Source organism: Ciona intestinalis, chromosome 10 (genome assembly GCF_000224145.3).
Source record: "Ciona intestinalis chromosome 10, KH, whole genome shotgun sequence".
Taxonomy (NCBI): Eukaryota; Metazoa; Chordata; class Ascidiacea; order Phlebobranchia; family Cionidae; genus Ciona; species Ciona intestinalis.
The window spans coordinates 1764823-1784661 of record NC_020175.2 but is presented as its reverse complement, the minus strand read 5'-3'; the positions used below and the strand labels follow the sequence as shown (position 1 = coordinate 1784661).

At 30.9% G+C, this 19839-nt stretch overlaps 1 protein-coding gene across 3 annotated transcripts in view; it reads left to right on the top strand.

Annotated features, from left to right (window-relative positions):
* The first annotated feature begins 389 nt into the window (after positions 1–389).
* LOC100180787 (polycystin-1) overlaps positions 390–19839 on the top strand; it is a 49067-nt gene continuing 29617 nt past the window's right edge. Inside the window, exons 1-37 of one of the 3 annotated variants that reach the window (XM_018813725.2) lie at positions 390–549; positions 755–909; positions 1141–1206; positions 1523–1594; positions 1992–2063; positions 2321–2389; positions 2910–3079; positions 3299–3459; positions 3857–3982; positions 4418–4495; positions 5536–5711; positions 5846–6003; positions 6914–7097; positions 7192–7354; positions 7705–7792; positions 7907–8016; positions 8320–8476; positions 8842–8951; positions 9423–9560; positions 10106–10242; positions 11109–11271; positions 11552–11816; positions 12241–12371; positions 12876–12998; positions 13397–13528; positions 13858–13998; positions 14450–14623; positions 15138–15257; positions 15563–15755; positions 15863–16098; positions 16275–16372; positions 16683–16839; positions 17164–17338; positions 17723–17839; positions 18043–18185; positions 18776–18985; positions 19258–19368. In XM_018813725.2, the coding sequence (XP_018669270.1) occupies positions 457–549; positions 755–909; positions 1141–1206; positions 1523–1594; positions 1992–2063; positions 2321–2389; positions 2910–3079; positions 3299–3459; positions 3857–3982; positions 4418–4495; positions 5536–5711; positions 5846–6003; positions 6914–7097; positions 7192–7354; positions 7705–7792; positions 7907–8016; positions 8320–8476; positions 8842–8951; positions 9423–9560; positions 10106–10242; positions 11109–11271; positions 11552–11816; positions 12241–12371; positions 12876–12998; positions 13397–13528; positions 13858–13998; positions 14450–14623; positions 15138–15257; positions 15563–15755; positions 15863–16098; positions 16275–16372; positions 16683–16839; positions 17164–17338; positions 17723–17839; positions 18043–18185; positions 18776–18985; positions 19258–19368 (5172 nt within the window). In that variant the 5' untranslated portion in view covers positions 390–456. Of the gene's footprint in view, positions 550–754; positions 910–1140; positions 1207–1522; positions 1595–1991; positions 2064–2320; positions 2390–2909; positions 3080–3298; positions 3460–3856; positions 3983–4417; positions 4496–4811; positions 4860–5535; positions 5712–5845; positions 6004–6913; positions 7098–7191; positions 7355–7704; positions 7793–7906; positions 8017–8319; positions 8477–8841; positions 8952–9422; positions 9561–10105; positions 10243–11108; positions 11272–11551; positions 11817–12240; positions 12372–12875; positions 12999–13396; positions 13529–13857; positions 13999–14449; positions 14624–15137; positions 15258–15562; positions 15756–15862; positions 16099–16274; positions 16373–16682; positions 16840–17163; positions 17339–17722; positions 17840–18042; positions 18186–18775; positions 18986–19257; positions 19369–19839 lie in introns of those variants that run through there. The other 2 variants (XM_026836406.1, XM_026836405.1) reach the window with 2 other exon arrangements.

The following is a 19839-nucleotide window of genomic DNA, read 5'->3' as shown; positions in this document are numbered from 1 at the left end:
TTATTTAAACCATTGACAAAACAGATTTTAGTGTCTACCTGTAAGTGGGTTTAAATACCGTTTAGTAGTTACAACAAAGTGGAGTAATCGGTTGGTAAGATGTGAGATGTAAACACGCCGTCTCCCGAATTAATCTACTTGACCGTACAAACTTACGAATGGCATATGGCGCTTATAACTTACCGTATGTAGTATCATCAACATCAACATATGTTGAGTATTTGTCAGTTGTGTTGTTTATGGAGTTAACTATAACCAACATAATAAACAAAAGTAAATTCAAATGATTAGTTAAGCAGCACATTTTTTTAAAATGTTGGTTATAGTAAGTATAAGTAAAGAATCTCCCCATGCGTTCCCTAACTAATAACCCTGTTATTTTTTGTTAGCTATGGTAATCCACTTGTTGGTTATAATTTAAACAATTATCTGAAGTAATGTAACAAAAAGAGCATTATGTTTTGCTTCATTGGGAAAGGTGCCTCAAAGAACTTCAGTTTTTATTATTGTTTTGTTTTGCTGCTTTCCATTTTGCCTTCAAGTTTACAGGTATGTTTTTAACCATATTTTTATGGTGTTTACTTATAACATACAAATGGCTGTGCTTGTTGATGAGTTCTATATAAGTTCTAGCAATGTAGTGGCTTTTACAGTTATTAACCATGAAAAATATTGTGGTTTTTATTTTTTGGTATATTCTCTTTAAATGCAATCTGTATTGAACATGAAGAAATAATATTTTTTACTATTTCAGACATGTTCGCCATGTCCTACAGAGTGCACTTGTACAGAAAGAATACTGCCCCAGCGTCAAGGCATAATGGTCAATTCATGTGAAGTGAACTGTACTGATGTAAATTTCAACCGGTTTCCTGATGTTGGTACACTACCAAACTTCATATCATGGGTGTAAGGAACTTTCTTACCTCAATTTTTTGAAATTAAATCAAATTGCTGTATAAATTAATTGGCTTAACATAACTGACCTGTTTGTTTGGTGTAGCAGTTACCGCATTTATCTAACCTTAAAGTTTCATGAAGAAAACACTTTTTTCTTTTTTTCTGTCTTACCCTTACTGTATAATAAAAAGAAAAATAAAGTAATGTTTAAATATAAAGTTAATTTGTTATTTATTATAGCTACATGGACAATAACAGTTTTACATCATTGATATTGTCAATAGAAAGAAAAAGAATTCTGGAAATGTAAGTTGTGTATTTTATCGCCTGTATTTTATCTGTTTTTTTGGTAAAAAGTCTTTAAGATATATTTGTTTATTTTGGAGATGGTAATAAGTGATTTTGATACTTACATATATTGGGTTGATCATTATGTGTTTCTATTTTCCTTTATTTCGTGATATACATGTATGTACATTACATATGTTAATCATTTCCTAAATATTGTCACCATGTCTGTTTGTTTTACTTTACCGTGTACATTTTATTTGTATGATATTTCCTCATGATGTAACATGAACCACACACAAACCACAATCAATATGTTGAACTTATTTTACAGATCATTCAATAACAATCTTATAAAAACATTGACCGCTTCAAGTTTTTCTGGATATACGAGATTGGAAAAAATGTGAGTTAAGTTACTGAAACATTAATGTGCAACACATCATAGGTGATTAATATGCCGCAAAAGCAAACAAAAAATGTGTATTAGATATGGATAGACTCCAACACTGAGTAATCAATGTTGTATTATTTATGTAATCTTGAAACTTTTTCATTTTTATAGCCTACTAGTGTTTATTTTATAAGGTGTTTTGTAAGTTATTTCAAATACAATTGGTCAAGTTTAGTTTTAGACTGTAGATTACATAGGGTTTTGATTGATAGAACAATTCTTTCATATGCGTAGGTTTGCGTTGTGAAAATTTAATAAAAAGAAAAAAATTGCAATATCTTGTTCCTTATTATTATTTCTTCCAAAAAATGGCATATTTTTAATATTCAAGTTGTATTTTTACCTTCAGAGATTTATCGCACAACCTGATTGAATCAATTCCATCAGATTGTTTCGACCAAACACCAGCATTGGAGGAAGTGTAAGATTACAAAATTTGTATCACATTCCTATTGTTTGTTTTATTGCCTTTGTGTAAGGTGTGAAAACTGGTGTACAAGGTGGTGATGGCTTTGTTTAGATTCCTTTGTTCATGATGTGCTCATATCTCTGAAACATTTAAACTCATATTTTCCTGTAAGGCACACAATTTTTAACCAACAAATAAATTCAATAAAAGGAAATTTGTTTCTGTGATTTTTGTTGTCATTTGAATATATTTATTTTTATTTTATACAGAAATCTAAGTGGAAACTTGTTAAAAGTCTTGCCAGAAGATTTACTTTCATTACCAACATTAACAGACTTGTAAGTTAAAATCTTCAGTAAATAATGGAATGTTTTCGATGTCTAACGTTGTGTTGGTTCAAGGACTGAGTGAGCTACCTTCTGTTGAATTACTCAAGCACTTCCAACACAATAGTGTCTGAAATAACCCACACTCTTTATGCCTCTCCAAACAATCGTTTTATTTCAAAGATCACTCTTATTCAAAATGCTGAAGTACCTTCAAGTTAATGTGTTTCAATAACTTCATACTTATGATATGTTCAAAACTACTTTTCCAATATTTTAGATGAATTAAAAGCAAATCATGTTTTAGGTTTATGAGATATTAGACTCCCAAATGTTTTAACATGCTTTTATTGTATAGTGACCATTGAGTTCTGTTAATTTGTTGTAAACTAACACTCGTTAAAGATAACCACAATGTGTTATGCATCCCTATCTAAGGTAGTGTTTAATGTTAATATCTTCATTCATATTTAACTTACCAAGAAAATATTGTAATTGAAACATATTCATGTTAAATGAAAGTATTTTTCAGGTGGTTGTCAGCAAATTCATGGGTTTGCAATTGTGAATTAAAGTCTCTCCAAACCTGGATGTTAGCCAACAGTGATAAAATTCCAGATATTTCACAAACTACTTGTGATAATCCATTATCAGTAAAAGGACAAAATTTGACGTCTGTTAATTTAACAATTGCAAGATGTGGTAAGTCAACTTTGTAATATAGCTATGTTTTTTACTTCTGAGTTGAATCAATTTCCTTTTCTTGACTAAACATTCATATACTGCCTTTTCCTTTTTTCAAGTCACCCATTCAGGTGAATTTCAATGCTTGAGTATATTTTAAGCAACCATATTAATGAAGTTAGGGCTTTTCGATCTAAAAAGTTTGTTAGTTTTTTTATTTTGAATTCATTCATACAGCTGATTCATTTATCTCATGTGCGTGGGATTTTGACAATTCTCAGACTGATTTTATTGTTTGGGAATATACTGATGTGAACGAAACAAAGATATACGATGATGATATGTGCATTGCGTTTTGCTTCTCTCACGGATATTATTATGCTGTTGTTAATGTGCTTGTGAGTACTAAGTATTAACACTGTCTAATTATTTTATAATTTGGAGCTTTTCGAACCATAGTTACATTTTATAATTTATTGAGAATAAAAGTATCCTAACTGTGGATTTAGAAACAATCATGCAGTTGCTAATTTGGTAAAACCTTTAGTTTGTTGTTTTGGTAAAACAACAAAATAAATAAATGTTAGGCATAAATAAAAAGTTTACAATCTACATTTCACACAAAACTATATAGCATGGCAAATAAGGAAAATTATTCTAAGCAATAACTATTGCAGCTGTAGTTGACCAAACCCAAGTAAATAACAAACCACTTTTGAATTCCAACCATTTTAATCTCTTTAAAGTTTTCCTCTTTAACTAGTCTAATTAAAATTTATTTGTAACCAACTACAGGATTCATCTTGCTTGTGTGCAAGTAAAGATACAGCGAAAAAAATCGTCAACTCAAACAGCAGCGAATGGGCAGCTTGTTTTCAAGCTTGTGGACAAACTAAACCTGTTGAAGCATGTGGAAGAAAGGTTAATAATTATTAGTGATTTTAAAGTTCTGTCATTGTTCAATGTTAAAACTTGCCGCAATAGTTTTTTAAATATAATGAGACGAATAAAACTACAAAATTACATTTCATAAATAACTTTATGTATTTTATTTAAAAAAGAAATTTAGTACAAATTTTTGTCTCATTAATCACTATTTTTGTTTAAAAAGTAACTGCTGTATCATTGTCACTGTTTATTTTTTTTGAAAGTCGCTTGTTACTCCAACGTCCAACCAAACATATTTAAAATAATTGCATACTTAACTCAATGTGTGCATTCTAAACTTAGTTTCTTAAAAATAGGCATCAGTTGTTTGAACATTGAAGCCTAAAAATTTACAACAAGCCAGTCATTTTGATCATGATGATCAAACCTTTAAATCAAATATTTAAAAATTACTTTATTATTAATCAGGGACTATACAACTCTGTGTTCCGTGCTTCACCTGAACTCACATTTGTTGGGCTGAGACCATTTTCTCAGAGAGAGGAGGTAACATATTGTATTCGGGTTCAGTTATTGTTTGTATAATTGCAAGGCACATCAGGAGACCAGGGTTTTATGTCAGAGTTGCCCAATTACCGCTTATTTTATGCTTTAAAATAGTTTTGTTAAATTTAAACATATATAGATATATAGCTACATTACTTAATAGTATAAACTTTATATAACCATGGAAAAGATTAAACTTTGTAACCAATTAGAATGGTAGTTGTATACTGCAAGGTAGGAACAAAGGTTGGGTTACCTTATTTTATATTTTTACTTTATATAAATTAATTACATAGCTGTGGTTAATTATTTAAAGAATCTGTGATAACGATGCAGTTATGTGGAAGTGATCTTCAGTATATTGGTAATTGCTATTTATTTGGTGGTTCATTCAACATATTTAGCATGCTCTACTCATTTTTGCACGAGTTTATTTTATTTTATCAGTTTTACCACTTTGATCGCCAAATCTCCGTCTAAAATGATGGTCTTCCAAAGTTGCCATTTATAGAATAGCCTACTGTATAACAAAGCAAAAATAGTAATTAAAAGTTTTGTAAATATAAATTAATTTAATTAAACATGTGTATTGGATGTAACTGTGAAAATACCTGGCTATTTTTATTCACGATATAACTTTGAAAATATCTTTCTTTTCATTCACGTTTTACTAATTAATCTTTATTTCTTGTGCAAGTATTATATTAAATACTGAATTATTTTCCATGATTTTCATTATATATTTTGACACATTATTATGGTGGTATCTTGCTTATTCATGGTGCTGCATGTGGCATGGTGTGAAAAATATATATAAAAAATATTTTTGGTTAAATTTTAAAATTTTGTAATAAAGAGAGAAGTGTAATAAGCTGCTATTGAGCAGATAATGCTATCCAACCTCAATGTCGTACAGGGATAGGATTATTTTATTTATTTTACACAAAAATAATTAATAGTGGAAACAATTTTTTTTTTTTAATATTAATATTCAAAATAATAATTCATCAGGTCATTTAAAAAAATATTCTCATTTACAGGTTGTTTTGACTGTGGTTCCCAAGATAGACATTGTGTATTCTTACATGTGGAATTTTAATGACTCAAGTTCTATGGTTCTTACTGAGGACAGAACTGTGAGACACAAATTTGCATACCCAGGAAACTACTGGGTGTCAGTTACTGCGCAAACTGGTGCAGGAAGCACAACGTACAGGTAAAATATAGGATTTGTTGTTTTGGATTATAATCGTAGTATAGGCTATTTACTCTTTTTTTAATTTTTATGTTTCTTTCCTATTTATAACAAGTGCAACTTTTACAAATATATTTAACTTTCATTATCCACAGTTTGTTTGTAATTGTTGAAGAACCAGTAAGTGAAGTCTTTCTTACCTGTGATAATGAAGTAAGTCCTGGTAAGTTACCATCTATCAACATTACACTGGATCACGGAACAAATTCTTTCATTTCATGGTCATTGATGAATAATGGAACCAAAGTTAATGGTAAATATGAATTTATTTAAAGTAAATACACTCTTATTAGTTGTAATAAATTCTGCCGATCTGATCTGGTGCTCACGATTTTTGTGTAAAGAAATACAGTAGGATCTGGTGCTACGAAAACAAAATAAACAAAATCAAGTTTAACCAATTAAGGAATAAAAGCTTTTTTAAACAAGAGTCTGACGATTCCATTTAGGGGAAATATATATCATTTATCATACAATTGGTTGAACTTGAATTTTGTCTATTACCCTTTTTCTAGCACCAGATCCTTACACTGTTATTATGTATCCTACTTCAGCATTGGCGCCGGGGGTAAAGCATTGTTTTGCATAAACCTCACTGGTAAGCATGTTTGAAAATCAAAAGAATAATGAGTAATTATACAAGCAAAGAAAGTTCCATTTAACATAGTTTTATGACAAATATAAACTATAAATTAACAGAAAAGCTTGGTTGACTAGATATTTTAAAACAACATTTCAAAAATTTTTTGTAAGCAAGTAAACCTTACTTAAATAAGATATTTTAATAGAAGTACTGCAGTCAGTTGAACCACTGTAGTTCAATATAGTTGTAGATTTAAACTACGAAATGTTAAAAATTAGAACTTTTAATATTTTTTAATTTCAGTGTTTTGCTACAGGTTATTAACTTCCATATGTTTTCTCACAATTTTTCCACACAGAAATTTAAATGACATGTCATTGCTACAAAGTTTTTAAGCTATGTTGTTAAGAGTGGTTTAGTTTATTATTTCCACCTTTTCGATTATTCAATTAAGTTTACAGTAATTAACAGTAGTTTTATTCTAAACTGTAAACTTTATTTTTGCTCTTCTTTTAAATGTTGCATTTATCTGGATCCTAGTTTTCTTATAAAAGTATTAAAAATCAAAATAACTTTGCAGATTGGACAGTTTGCCCGGCAGGATCAATAAAGTACTCCGCTAAGAAAACATGTTATAAATCATATGATTCGGAAAAATCATGGAGTGATGCACGTGATGCTTGTCTTCGTGAAGGAGGAGATCTCGTTGTGATTGAGTCTGCAGCTGTGGAACTTTTTCTAAGCACACATGTTTTAAAATCTCGGTTTGTACATTTTTTCGAATCGCAGAACTTAACTGTTTGTTACTAATTTTTCTAAAATCTGTTAAAATATTTCTTTGTTTAAACATAATTCCAGGACTTATTGGATTGGGATAAGTGACACTTATTACACACCTTCCAACAAGTTTGTTAAGTTACGAAACAACTTTATTCACGTCAATGGTAGAAGTGTCTACAATGAATATGAAAATTGGGATACAAATGAACCAGATACTATGCTAACTACAGAAGCACCCAAGGTAATTTGAAATTTAATTGATATTAACATATTAGATGGTTATGGGTAACTGGGTCAGTGGCGACAAACTTGCTTATTTTGTAATAATAATAAAATAATAAATAAGTAATAATGTCTTATACTGGTAAGTGGCTGTATGTTGGGGCTATTGGTTAGTGTTCGGGCTTACAACTTAGAGATTATCGACTTTAAACTTTGACCTGTCTACTTTATAGTTTAGGTTTTCAATTAATTTTTACCAAAGTTTGTGTTTAGAATATTTGTTTCATTATTTTGCAATTTTTATTTTCGTTTGAAAGTTGACTCAAATATAGTTACTTTACAAAGCTTAACTTTTGTAATTATATCTAGGAATGTGTTGCAATGAATGTAAGCAGAAAATGGTCAACAGCAAAATGTGACGATCCTCATTCTTACATTTGTCAGTATTCGTCACAAGGTAACACTAAATGAGGTTTTGTATTCGTGGTATCCTATGTTATGTTTTGTCATACCAACCTAACTGTCTATTACAATCAAGATTAAAACATTTCATAATTTTCTTTCATTTCAGTTGAACTTTCATCACCAAAGCATCAGTTAGCTGGAACAGTTGTGTTTGAAAGTACTTACCCAACCGTGACAAATGTCACTGCAACAAGCATCGCTCCCAGTATAAAAATTGTAAATACTTTGTAATTGCCATCTAAAGAAACTCTTCTTATTTTTTTGGATTTGTGTTGTTAAAACTGATTTAAATAGCATGTTGCAATGTCACTACTCAAAATCAATTCTAGAAAGTAGCTTTGTTAGAATTAAAAATGCAAAAAATTAAAATCTTAAAATTAATATCTGTTTACTGTATAATGACAATGCCTATGAAATCTACACCACATATTTTTGCTCAGAAAAACATACGTCACAGCAACTAAATAAGTTTGTTTACAGTATTTGTTTTTTTTTCTATTAAATTTAATTAATGTACAGAAGCATGTGATTTTGTTTCCTGGTATGTGGACTTTTGATGAAGGATTCATAAACTCATGGGAAGTTGTTGCTAAAGCTGCTTCATCTGCAGCTGTTGAATTACGATTCCAAATTTATCGACCAAAATGTAATACAGCACAACATCTTCAAATGCCAGGTGTTTATTTAGTTTTTTACTGTAAAAGTTGTAAAACAAATTATCCTGTATGGGACTAATCTGAAATTGCTTTTCTGCAATTCTTTATGCTACCAGTGTTTGAAAGACATAGATTTATTATGCGAAAAATATTGGTCTAAAAATATATTTTTAAATTTTGTAGTATGCCTGGCGGCATCTGTTTAAATTGTGAGATATTTTATTTCTAGGCATAATAATATAAAAGTGTAGAAAATTTTCTACTTGAGTTTTTAATTCTATATAAAAATGCAACATTTTTTTACTATATATATTTTATAATATGAATGTTTACTTTTAGCAAATTGATTTATTACATTAGATTAAAATTCATATATACCATACAGGTTGCTCATCCTCCATGCCATATGCAGCTTGTGGCACCAGCACTTGTTCACCAACCATCAAACAATGTCCTTCTGGACAACAATTTTGTTGCCTTACTAATAAATGCCAGGTGAATTAGATTTTTTTTATAAAATAGTTTAATTATTACACTTTTTATTTAAAGGTGTTATGCTGCATTAAAGATGTAGCATATATATATATATATATAACTTTTATAAATGTTTTTTCAAACAATATTGTTTGTTTACCTGGTCTTGTTTAAAAATAGTTTTAGCAGCAGGATAAGCAAAACAGTATAATGCTCCAATCAACCAAGATTGTAACTGTTAAAAATGCAAATTCATCAGATAACAAGTGAAATTATAATATAATAAAAACTTTGAAGTGTGGACTATATTTAATACGTCCAAAATTTGTATGTATGTTTGTTTTATTATGTTTTTGAGTCGACATGCAGATAGTCATTAGGTTAAAGTCGGTACAGAATACAGATAATCTGGTAGCACTCTATAATTCAAGATACTTGGAAAACTTTGCTAGTTTATTATCCATAACTCTTACTTTACATGATTTAATATAGTCTCCATACACATCATGCAATTATTATAATGATGAAAGTTCATCAAGACCTGCTAGACATTCGTCCAACATTCCCAACTACCATCTTGTTGCTGAATATCCGATTCAAATATCGGGAACTGCTGAACAATTGTATCAGGTTAGTATATCACTTCATGCTGCTGTGAACCATTTAATCTTTTAGTTGTTCTGATAATTTTTCAGATTTATTGATATAAAGCTTACCTGAACAAGTTTTTCACAAAGCATGTACATTTTATAGATATTGTACTTATTAAAAAATTGTTTCTTATTTTTTTATCATCCTATATGCTTACTTTTATTAATATGCTGCTATGGGTCAGTTGAGTTAAAAACTCAGTTTTATTATTTATTTTCACATGTTGTGTGTTGACGTTGTAAGTGTCACATAATATTTCGCAAGAAATATAGCTGTAAACAAGCACAGGGCTCGGTGTTTAAAATGGCTTCCATAAAAAAAATAATCATGCTCCAAATATTTTTTACTTTAAGTTTACTAAATACATTTTAAATGCTCGAAAATTATTTTAAATAATTAGTACCTCTAATAAAAGTACGTTGCTTTCCATTGGCTTTAAACTACTGGCATAGACATTGGTTCATTGTGCAAATCCAATATCATACCACCATGTGGTATAACTTGTGACACAAACTTGTTTTTAGCTTTCAGTTACTGATGAGCTACATGTGGAATCAGGTGATGTGATTGGAATTATGTTTACAAGTGAACTAGCTGCAGCTCCCTTTATACCTACATTGGCTAATCTACCAATAGTTTGTAAGAACAGTTCCCTCAGCAGGTAAGTTGTAAATATTCTACGTTTTAATCTCTGTCTACTACAAGTTGCTTATATTGTGGGCGTCAAGTGATAAGACGTTAGCCCACAGTCCGACTCCATAACATGTCCAGGTTCAAAACTCAGTTTATTCAACAAAACAGTTCGGGTTACAACGACAAAACAACAACGACGTCACGATACTCTCCGGCCTCCAACTGGCTGGTCCAGGCTCACACTGCCTAGCTGTACAGTACAGGGCAGGGCTTATAAAGGAGATAACTCAAAGGCGAGAACTCCCAAGGCGAGAAGAAGCGTTATACACGAGAAAACATTATACACATTATACAGCAAGGCAAAGTCTCTCAGCATTGTTACAGGGCAAAGTCTCTCAGCATTGTATATAAAGAACAATGATGTCATACATGGGTTACAGGAAACAATCTAGGCGCATACACATTATGCCAGCTGGCCAGCTGTTAAAGTTACACAACGCAAAATTCAATCTTTATGCATTAAGTTAAATTTAGATAATTATATATATTAAATATTTGTGCTCGGAGCACCCTCAACCGCTACAATATCATGTATTAGGTCGTTATGCTTAAATATGTATGCGATTCATTAATTAAAATCAATCTGCTCCTAGGATTAAATTTTTAAAATATTTTTTATTAATTATTTTATTTCTAATAGCTGCACATTTTGTAAAAAAGTCTTAGCTTTTGCACATTTTGTATAAAATTTATACACATTTTTTCGAATGTTTTAGACAGTAATTGGTTAGACCTTTAAGGGATCGAATTTTCACCTACAATCGTAATAAAGACGCCTATCCCTGACTTACATTCATATTTTCTTGTCAACTTTTAACTTTTGTTTTTCCATAGTTGGAGTCAAAGTGCCATGTTCTTCAGTTCTACAAGATCCCAAACTAAAATACTTAACGCAAGTCTAACATATGATTGGTTGGATTATTTATGGTGTGATGTGAGACTTCATTACACCAAACCATCAACTCCACACACAGCTTCATCTACATTCCTTATACAGGTCTAAGATTAATTTAGTTAGTTGGCATTGGTACAGGTCTAGAATGGCAAATGATAAATGCTGCTATAAGGGATCAGCCTTGCGTTTTGCCTGATATCATGCATTAGGAATACCCAATATATGTGTGTGGGATATAAAGAAACTGTCATGTCTTACTTCGAATATTTTTTTTCCTTTCCCGTCAATGGGATTTTTTAGGAGTTTTATAACATTTGTTATACTAAATATATTCTGTGATGTCTTTTGAGCATCAGGTAAATTTTGTTTCTAAAATTTCAAGGAGACACCAGGAGAATATACATTCACTGCGATGGTAAATAACCAAGTATCATTGATTGGCAACCCTGGTGACAATTCATCTTGTACAGTCACTGTGCTCGATGAAATAAGGGAAGTTAAACTTCTAAGTTCGCTTACTACCAAAACAGAATCAGGAGAACTTGTTGTTTTTGTTGCACGAGGTGAAAATGTAACTTTTACATTTCAAGTTGTTGGTGGGGGTGACAACACAGTCGCTAATTGGACTACAAGCAATACAGACAGAGGTAAATTCATAATTTTGCCTGTTTTGCATTTTACAATGGTTTTACAGTAATCTAAAGCTAGCAATTTGTAATCGTTAAAAAGGAATATCGTTTGCTTGAAATATCGGGCTGTGAGTTGTGGCAATACCAATTCATTGCAGTTTCAGTATTGAAAGTGTAAAAAAGTCGCCTGGAAATTGCTTGTTTTGTGTTCTTAAAGGGCCAATGTTTCGTCTGGCCTATCAATGATAGCAGTATCAAGTCTTGAACTTGGAACTTGGCAAACCCTTATGGCCTTATGATCTTGCTGTATGCTGGATGTAAGATTCCTTTAAGATCACAAAACAAACAACATTAAGATCTCTTTCACAGTTATAATACATTTGGCAGCACGAACAGATATTTAAGTATGAAAATTGTTTGTACTATTTTTTTTCTATTTTAGGCATATCTGTTGCTAAAAATCAAACTTTGGAATCTGGATGTCCGACCGGAGTTGAATTGAACACAACTGATTGCACAAGACTTTCTACTTCAGTTTTGAAATTTGATGAAATAGGAAATTCATCAGTAGTGGTAAAAATCATATTATATTGCATTAAACATCACTTAAGCAAGTTGTATTATACAGAAATCTGAAATCCCAAAAGCATAGAAAATGTTTTGGCAGTGTGTGCATATATAAATTTTGGTATAAATTGTATATCAAGAAACGAATGAATGTAACGTACTTTATCTTCGCGTGCCAAAAAACGACAGTCAATATATAATTACCATGTATGTTACTTTGTGGGTGATTATTTTTTAAATTTTTTTTTATTTTTTTTATATATGGCTGATAATTGGGACAACCCATCGACTGGTTTAGAGCAATTGCCTTTATACGCCCACATTGGCAGCAGGGATATGAGACAGTGGAGTACTAAACATAGCGGACAAACTATTTTTCACTAAATCCAATGTGTACATTTTGTTGCTGATGACACCATACAATGCTGGCTTTCTAAACAATATGAATAAATATTGTTGAATTTATTTGTAAATCCAATGTGTTTTATACGAAAAAATTAAACCACGCAGGTCACAGCAGCCAACACAATCAGTAGATCAAGGATTGAAGTGAAAGTTGTTACTCAAGAAGTTATAACTGGTGCTCAGATATTACCAACTGGTGTTAACCGGATTTTAGCACAAATACCACTGGTGAGTTATAGGTTTGATCCAAAAAACATTTGGCCCATGGCTGTGGTATTTCACTTTTTATCAGATAACCTATATACTATTGTTTGTTGTGTAACCAATTCTTATTAAAGCATTTTTCACATGAAACCAATAAAATCTTGTACGTAAATAAATTCTATGTTTCTTGCTCCCTTCCCGCACACTGAAGCAATGATTCTTTTATTTTCACTCCTTTGTAAACCAACATAACCAAGTATTTAGTCGATTCTAATTAATTTTTAAATGAATTTTTGTGCCATTTCAACATACACCTCGTATTTGACACAAATCTATGTCATGTGTATGACATGCATGTAATGTCTTGCGCACCAGTGGTATATTCTACATTTACTTGATTCATTCTAATTTTTTTCATCTAGGAGTTTACCTCAAGTTACACAACAGGATCTGATGTAACAACTTCGTGGGTAGTTGATGGCTTGGTGGATAATAAAGTTGCCAAGTCAACTTTTCTGGTGTTGTTTAGAAAAACTGGAAACTATGATCTAATGGTAAGAAATATCCTCTTTTTTAATGTTTATATTAGTTTGGTCAGTATTCTTGGTTAATAATTTGGTTTGAAGTGATCGTATTTAACAATATAGACTTAGGACAGTTAACTAATGTGTTGGATTGTGCCCAAGTTTGGTGGCTTCGATACAATTTGTACCTGGTTGGTGGTTAACAAGGATGCAATGTTGGGTGATTGGCTTCTTTCTGTTTGATAAAAATTGACGACCACTGGATTTGAGATTACACACAACTTCATTTATCTATTTAGTTTCATTGATTTCTTTGTTAGAAATATTTGCATTAATATTGTTTATGCTTACATGTTCAGATGATTCTTTCAAATGAAGTAAGCACACAGAATGTATCGACCACATTCCAAATTGACCTCATGAACAAACTGACCGATGAAAAACTTTTAAATTCTCCAACCAATGTTGAACTTAATCAAGCAACTATTTTCAATATTTCTGTAAGTGGAATTAACTGGTTTAATTATATTTTGTAACTTATCATAATTTACTGTCCCAGCAAACAAAAAAACATAACGTTTAAAACTTTGAATTTGATATTAAAATTGAAAGAGTTTTAAAACTTAAAAAATTTTGGAAGTTTTTGAACCATTATTTGTTATCAATGTGCCAAACTCACGAGTGAGTTGTCACTTGTGGTATAATATGGTAGTGGTTTCAAAAACATTTACAACCAATGTTGTACGGCTTCATTAAGTTTTGTGATATATCGCTCTAGTAATTGGGCTCCTGAAACTTCCCAATCTCTGTGTTTAAATAAAGTTATCACATAAAAGTTTGCGAAGCACACGTAATTAATAAACATTTACAAGACACTTTTTGTTTTAGTTTTTTTAATAAAAATACTGGACACTTAAGAACGTATATTATAAACCAACCCTTATATTTTAGTTCTCCGTGGATAAAAACATAGATGTGAATGTAACATGGACCATTGATGGTGTAGAAGAAGCTATTCATAAATACTTACAACCACATAGTGGTTCCATACCACACCCAAATATGATTGAACTTGAAGATAGTTTGAACAAAACCTTTGCTATAGTTGGACAAGTTCAAATGAGGGTAAGTGTTTGGTTTAAACAATTGCAGCTTTGCTGTGTGTTGATAAAGCTATATATATCTAAGACACGCTGAGAATTGGGATAAATGAATGCCAGTTAGCCATATGAACTATAGGTGCCATATAACAAACTAAAACTGCCACATATATTTCATCTGACTTAATTTGTGGCATTTCTACATTATATACAAGTTGTTTTCATCACAGTAACAAAATTAGGCATATTTGTTTCTACCTTCGAAAAAATATATAATTAATTTGAATGTGGTGTACGAGATGAAAATAATTAGAATATGACAATAAACTGTTGGGTAAAATTATCCAACAGAGCTTTGTTGATTTACTTTATACAATTATAGATGGATAGGTTATCACCTTATTCTTTGTTGTGCTTCAATGTTTGCGTTGTATGGGACCAACGTATATGACGTGTTTCTCATTGAGTAATTTAATGTAATTGGAAAGATATAAAAATTAGGAATTTAAATTTTTTGCTTAATTTTTCCCACTTTCCAGGTTACAATTTCCAATGAATATGACTCAGTTGAATTAACTCATAGTTTTCATGTAAAAGCAAAAATCATTTCACTTGAGTTGTCACTTGCTAACCAACCTGCTGTAAATGAGGAAATTGAGGTAAAGTAGGGTATCAAACATGATGTTTTGTTTATTTGCATTACCAGCAAACCTGTAGTATGTATACTGACCAAGGTCTGAATAACATTAAAAGTTGACGTAAATTAGCCGCAAACTAATGGTAATTATAAAATTCTAAGGGTTTTAAATCAATTTGTGTATAATGAATATAAATTAAATATTTTAATAAATTAAATGATAAAAATAAATAGACGACAACCATTATTATAATAAATATCATGTCTCAACTTTCTTAATTTCAAAGAAGCTTTACATGCCTACACACAATAATATTTATTTATCAGTTGATCACAACAATTCAACCTTCCCCTTATGAAACCAATCGGGAGTTTGATTGGGATGATGGGACTTCCCCTTCAGCGGCCCCAAAACACACATATACCACTTCTGGTGAATATAATGTCACCGTTAAAGTTGAGAATGGTATAAGCAGCATGAAGGCTTGGAAAGTTATCACAGTCTATGAAAGAATCACCCGTAAGTGCATTATCTACAAAGTTCTTTACTTGGCTTAATATATTACTTTTTATAAATGATTTTTACAAATAAAGCAAAGTATTTTAATTGTTTTAATTTTTTTAAAGAACTCACAGCTTGGTCTGATGAGCCAACAGAATTTACACAAACAACAACTGTTTCTGCAAGTGTGGTGACCGGCAACGGAACAACTTTATTTCTTTCTTATGATTTCGGTGATAATTCTCCAGTTGCGGAAAACCAAACTCAGTGGAATTATATTCACACATATTCAAGCACTGGCATTTTTCACGTCACTATAACTGCAACAAATCCAATCAATTCACTCAATACAACCCTTGAGGTAAGAATAACGTATATCTTTGTTTTTCTGAAATTTGGTTAAAAAGTGATTAGCGATTTTATTATCAAATTTTTAAAATTTGGTGATTTCTTATGTTTTGTCAAAATATTAAATAATCAAAAAAATGAAAGTATTTTTGTTTGAATACAAAATTAAATAATGTTTTTCAATCACAGGTTAATGTTTTCCAATTAGAAATTGTTTCAGTAAATACTTCCACATGCTTTAAAATGGATGACTTGTCAATCTTGCATGTTGTCATGCCAACAAGCAGGTAATACCACAAAGCAATTTAAGAGCACAAGATGTAATATACACTTTAATGTATAAATATTTAAATATTTTGACTTTAGAATCCATTCTTTATAATTTGTACCAAGGTGTCCTTAAAGAAATATTTTTTGTTTAAAAACCTAAAAAAAGAAGTTTTTCACAAATTTCAACATATTTAATCAATAAATTTCAACATATTTAAATAATAATAATAATGATGTTTTATCTGGTATGTGAAGTTTAAATAATGAATGACGCCATGTCTTAAGTAAACTGTAAACACAATATTACCATTCTCAAATTTTTTCCAGTTACGACTTGTTTACATTTGAATGGGATTTTGGAGATGGTTCATCCAGTGTGAATGTGAGCAAGAACAACACAGCTACCCACATTTACTCTGTTGCTAATATTTACTCTGGATCTGTGACTGTGAACAGCATTCGAACTTCTAACCATGATACTAAAGTGAGTCGTGTTCCAATTCCTTATTTGTTTAAAATATGAGATAATTAAAAATGTTTTACAATACACTTTTATTTGTAAAAGTATTTTTTTTAAATTGATGAAAGTTTCATGGAATCACCAATGTGTTTTGAAACATAGTTTGGGGAAAACCTTCTGCTTACGTTCATATCACTTTTTTTCCATTTTAGCCTTTTTTCATATAATTCTTCTAAGAAAATTACAAGCAGTCAGATATTGTGTATTTATTTATCACTTCATGTTATTTTCATGAAATTTCATTTTTTGAGTTTATATTCTGTTCACTGAAAGTAAATCCAATTGCAGATGTTCAATGTATGTGTGCAAGAAGAAGTCAAAAGTGTTTTGATTAACACTGTAAATCAAGCTGTAGCTACAGGTTCAGTCCATGAGTTTACATTTACTGTCACTGGTGGCACAGATGCAAAGTATGTACTTTACTTTGGTGATGGTAACAATACCACACTGTCTACTTTATCTGGTAAGTTCATGGTTTTGACATCAAATGCATAGCCAGCATAGCCTAAAGTTTTAAGTATTGATCATGATACATTCCTTGTTTTTATATGGGTATTTATAAATCAACCTTAGCATTTATTAATTGCAGAGCAACTAAACTTTAATATAATGTTATAAAATGAAGTAGGCAAGATGAAAAAAACAAAGTTATTAAGTTTTTTTGTTGGGCTTCTACATTTATGTCTGAAGTTCAGATTCTGAACTTAGTATATTGTATAATAAATTTATGTGGTTTCCAAACTTATAGAGTAGATGTACATTTGTTAGAGCTATGCTTACTTGTGATAAAAATTAAATGTGCTATTTTTTTAATTGGTATAATTTCTTATATTTGATTCGACTTTAGCCTCAGTCAGCCACACATACAATCAAGCGGGTGATTACTTTGTTATATTGAATGCACAGAACTTAGTGAGTAACATGAATGGTACAGTTACGGCAACTGTACAAGATCCAATATCAGGTGAATGTTATGCATATAAAAATATAATCTTTCTAAATTAGTACTGCTAGAAAAGTTGTTTTAAATCTACATACATTTTTTAAACTGTCTTGTTATTACTAACCTTTTGTTTAATATTAATTTTTTGGTAAAAATTAATTTCAATTACTGAAACATTTACATTGTTGTAATATATTTACAAATTCAATGATAATTTGGCACAGGCTTGGACCTTACAACAAGTTCTGAGTATGGATTTAAAATCGCTCTCGGTCACACTGTGACTTACACTGCAACTTCTTCTGGTTCCAATGTTACTTATACTTGGACATTTGGTGACGGATCTCTAGCTAAAACTGGCAACCCAGTGAGTCTTTCTTTTTTATTTTATTCATGTTTTGCTGCAATAAAAATATGTAATTGAAGGAATATATTTTCTGGCTTCTGACTGCCAATGTAGACAACACATTAGGAACCACTTGGTTGAAACATGCCTCTTCTCAACAACACATCTCCTTACAACGGTCTTGAACCCAATATTTTATGCTCTAAAACAGTGCTCTTCAACCTTTTTTGGGTTGGTGAACCCCTAAAGTTGTTGCGACAAACTCATGCACCCCTGATTGTTTTAACGTAAAACTCATGACGTTTCTCGATTACCAGTGATACAAGATATAGAATTCATATAAAAAAACTGTAGGAAAGTGGCTAAGTTTGTTAAAAATGTTCATAACTGAATATTATTGCTGAAAATTGTTGAAGTTTGTAATGCACCCTTGTATACCCTTTTGTTCTGGTGTACCCCTGGCATATTTTGGTGCACCCTAGGGTGCACCGTGCACACCGGTTGAAGAGCACTGCTCTAAAACAAAGGCACATTTAATAATGATTGCATTATCTTGTTGTTGACTGATTTGCAAAGGGCAACTGAGCAATACATGCTTTATTTCATTCTAGGTCCAACATATATACAACGGGACAATTGATAACTTCGTAATGACGGTAACTGCTACCAATTTGATTGACAGAAAATTTAAGGAAACATCCATTGCTGTTTATCATCCTGTGTTTGGATTTGAAATTCAACCGTTACCATCAATAGTGGTTGTTGGAACAACTATCAACTTTAACTTAACTTCAAATCAAGTTTACGACTTTTATTGGAAGGTAGTCACTGCTTTTTTGAGTTCGAATACGTAAAGTGCATTATGTTACTATGCACATTCTTTTTCATTCATGCTGTCTTTTATTACTCTTGTAGTTTATCTTATTAAAAAAAATGATGAGTTTTATATTAAAAATAACTTACAATATAATATGCGAAAAAGTTTCTTAATTCATTTAATTAATGCTTAAACTTTTTTATTTATAGTATTTTCCTATATATATATATATATATGGTTTTACCATTGGTTCGTTAATAATACTTAATGTTGCAGATAACGCCAAGTTTAAAATCAATCCATGAATGGGATGGAACAGGAAAATCAATCTCACAAGAATTTCTACAATCTGGAGAATATACCGTGGTTTTGAAAGCTGAAAACATTGTAAGTTTTTTGTAGATCACTTTTTTTGAATTTTTAAGCCAGTTTCTTTAAAACTCTTTTTTTTTATTCTTTATGTGTGAGGTCCTTGTCAACTATGGGTGAGGTCCTTGACCTGGAATTTAGGCCAGATTTGGCCCATTACCCCAACACCCAGAAAGTCCATTTAAGTCCTTCGTGTGACCGGCATCGCAGTCAGACAAATATTATTGACCCGTTAAGTGTCTTGCCCAAGGACACATAGGCCGACCAGTATTAGTATCGCCATCAAGCATCGAACCGGGGCAACTTTGGTTTCGATGCAGGCGCCTAAACCACTAAGCCATGGCGCTGGACAGAAAAATTCAATGAACATGTTCTTTTTTATGTTACTTTTTCATACTTTTTTTATTTCTAATGTATTTTAAATTCCGCTATTTGTCATTTTTTCTCCATGTTGTTTTACTTAGTATGACATAAGTTATCATAATTTAA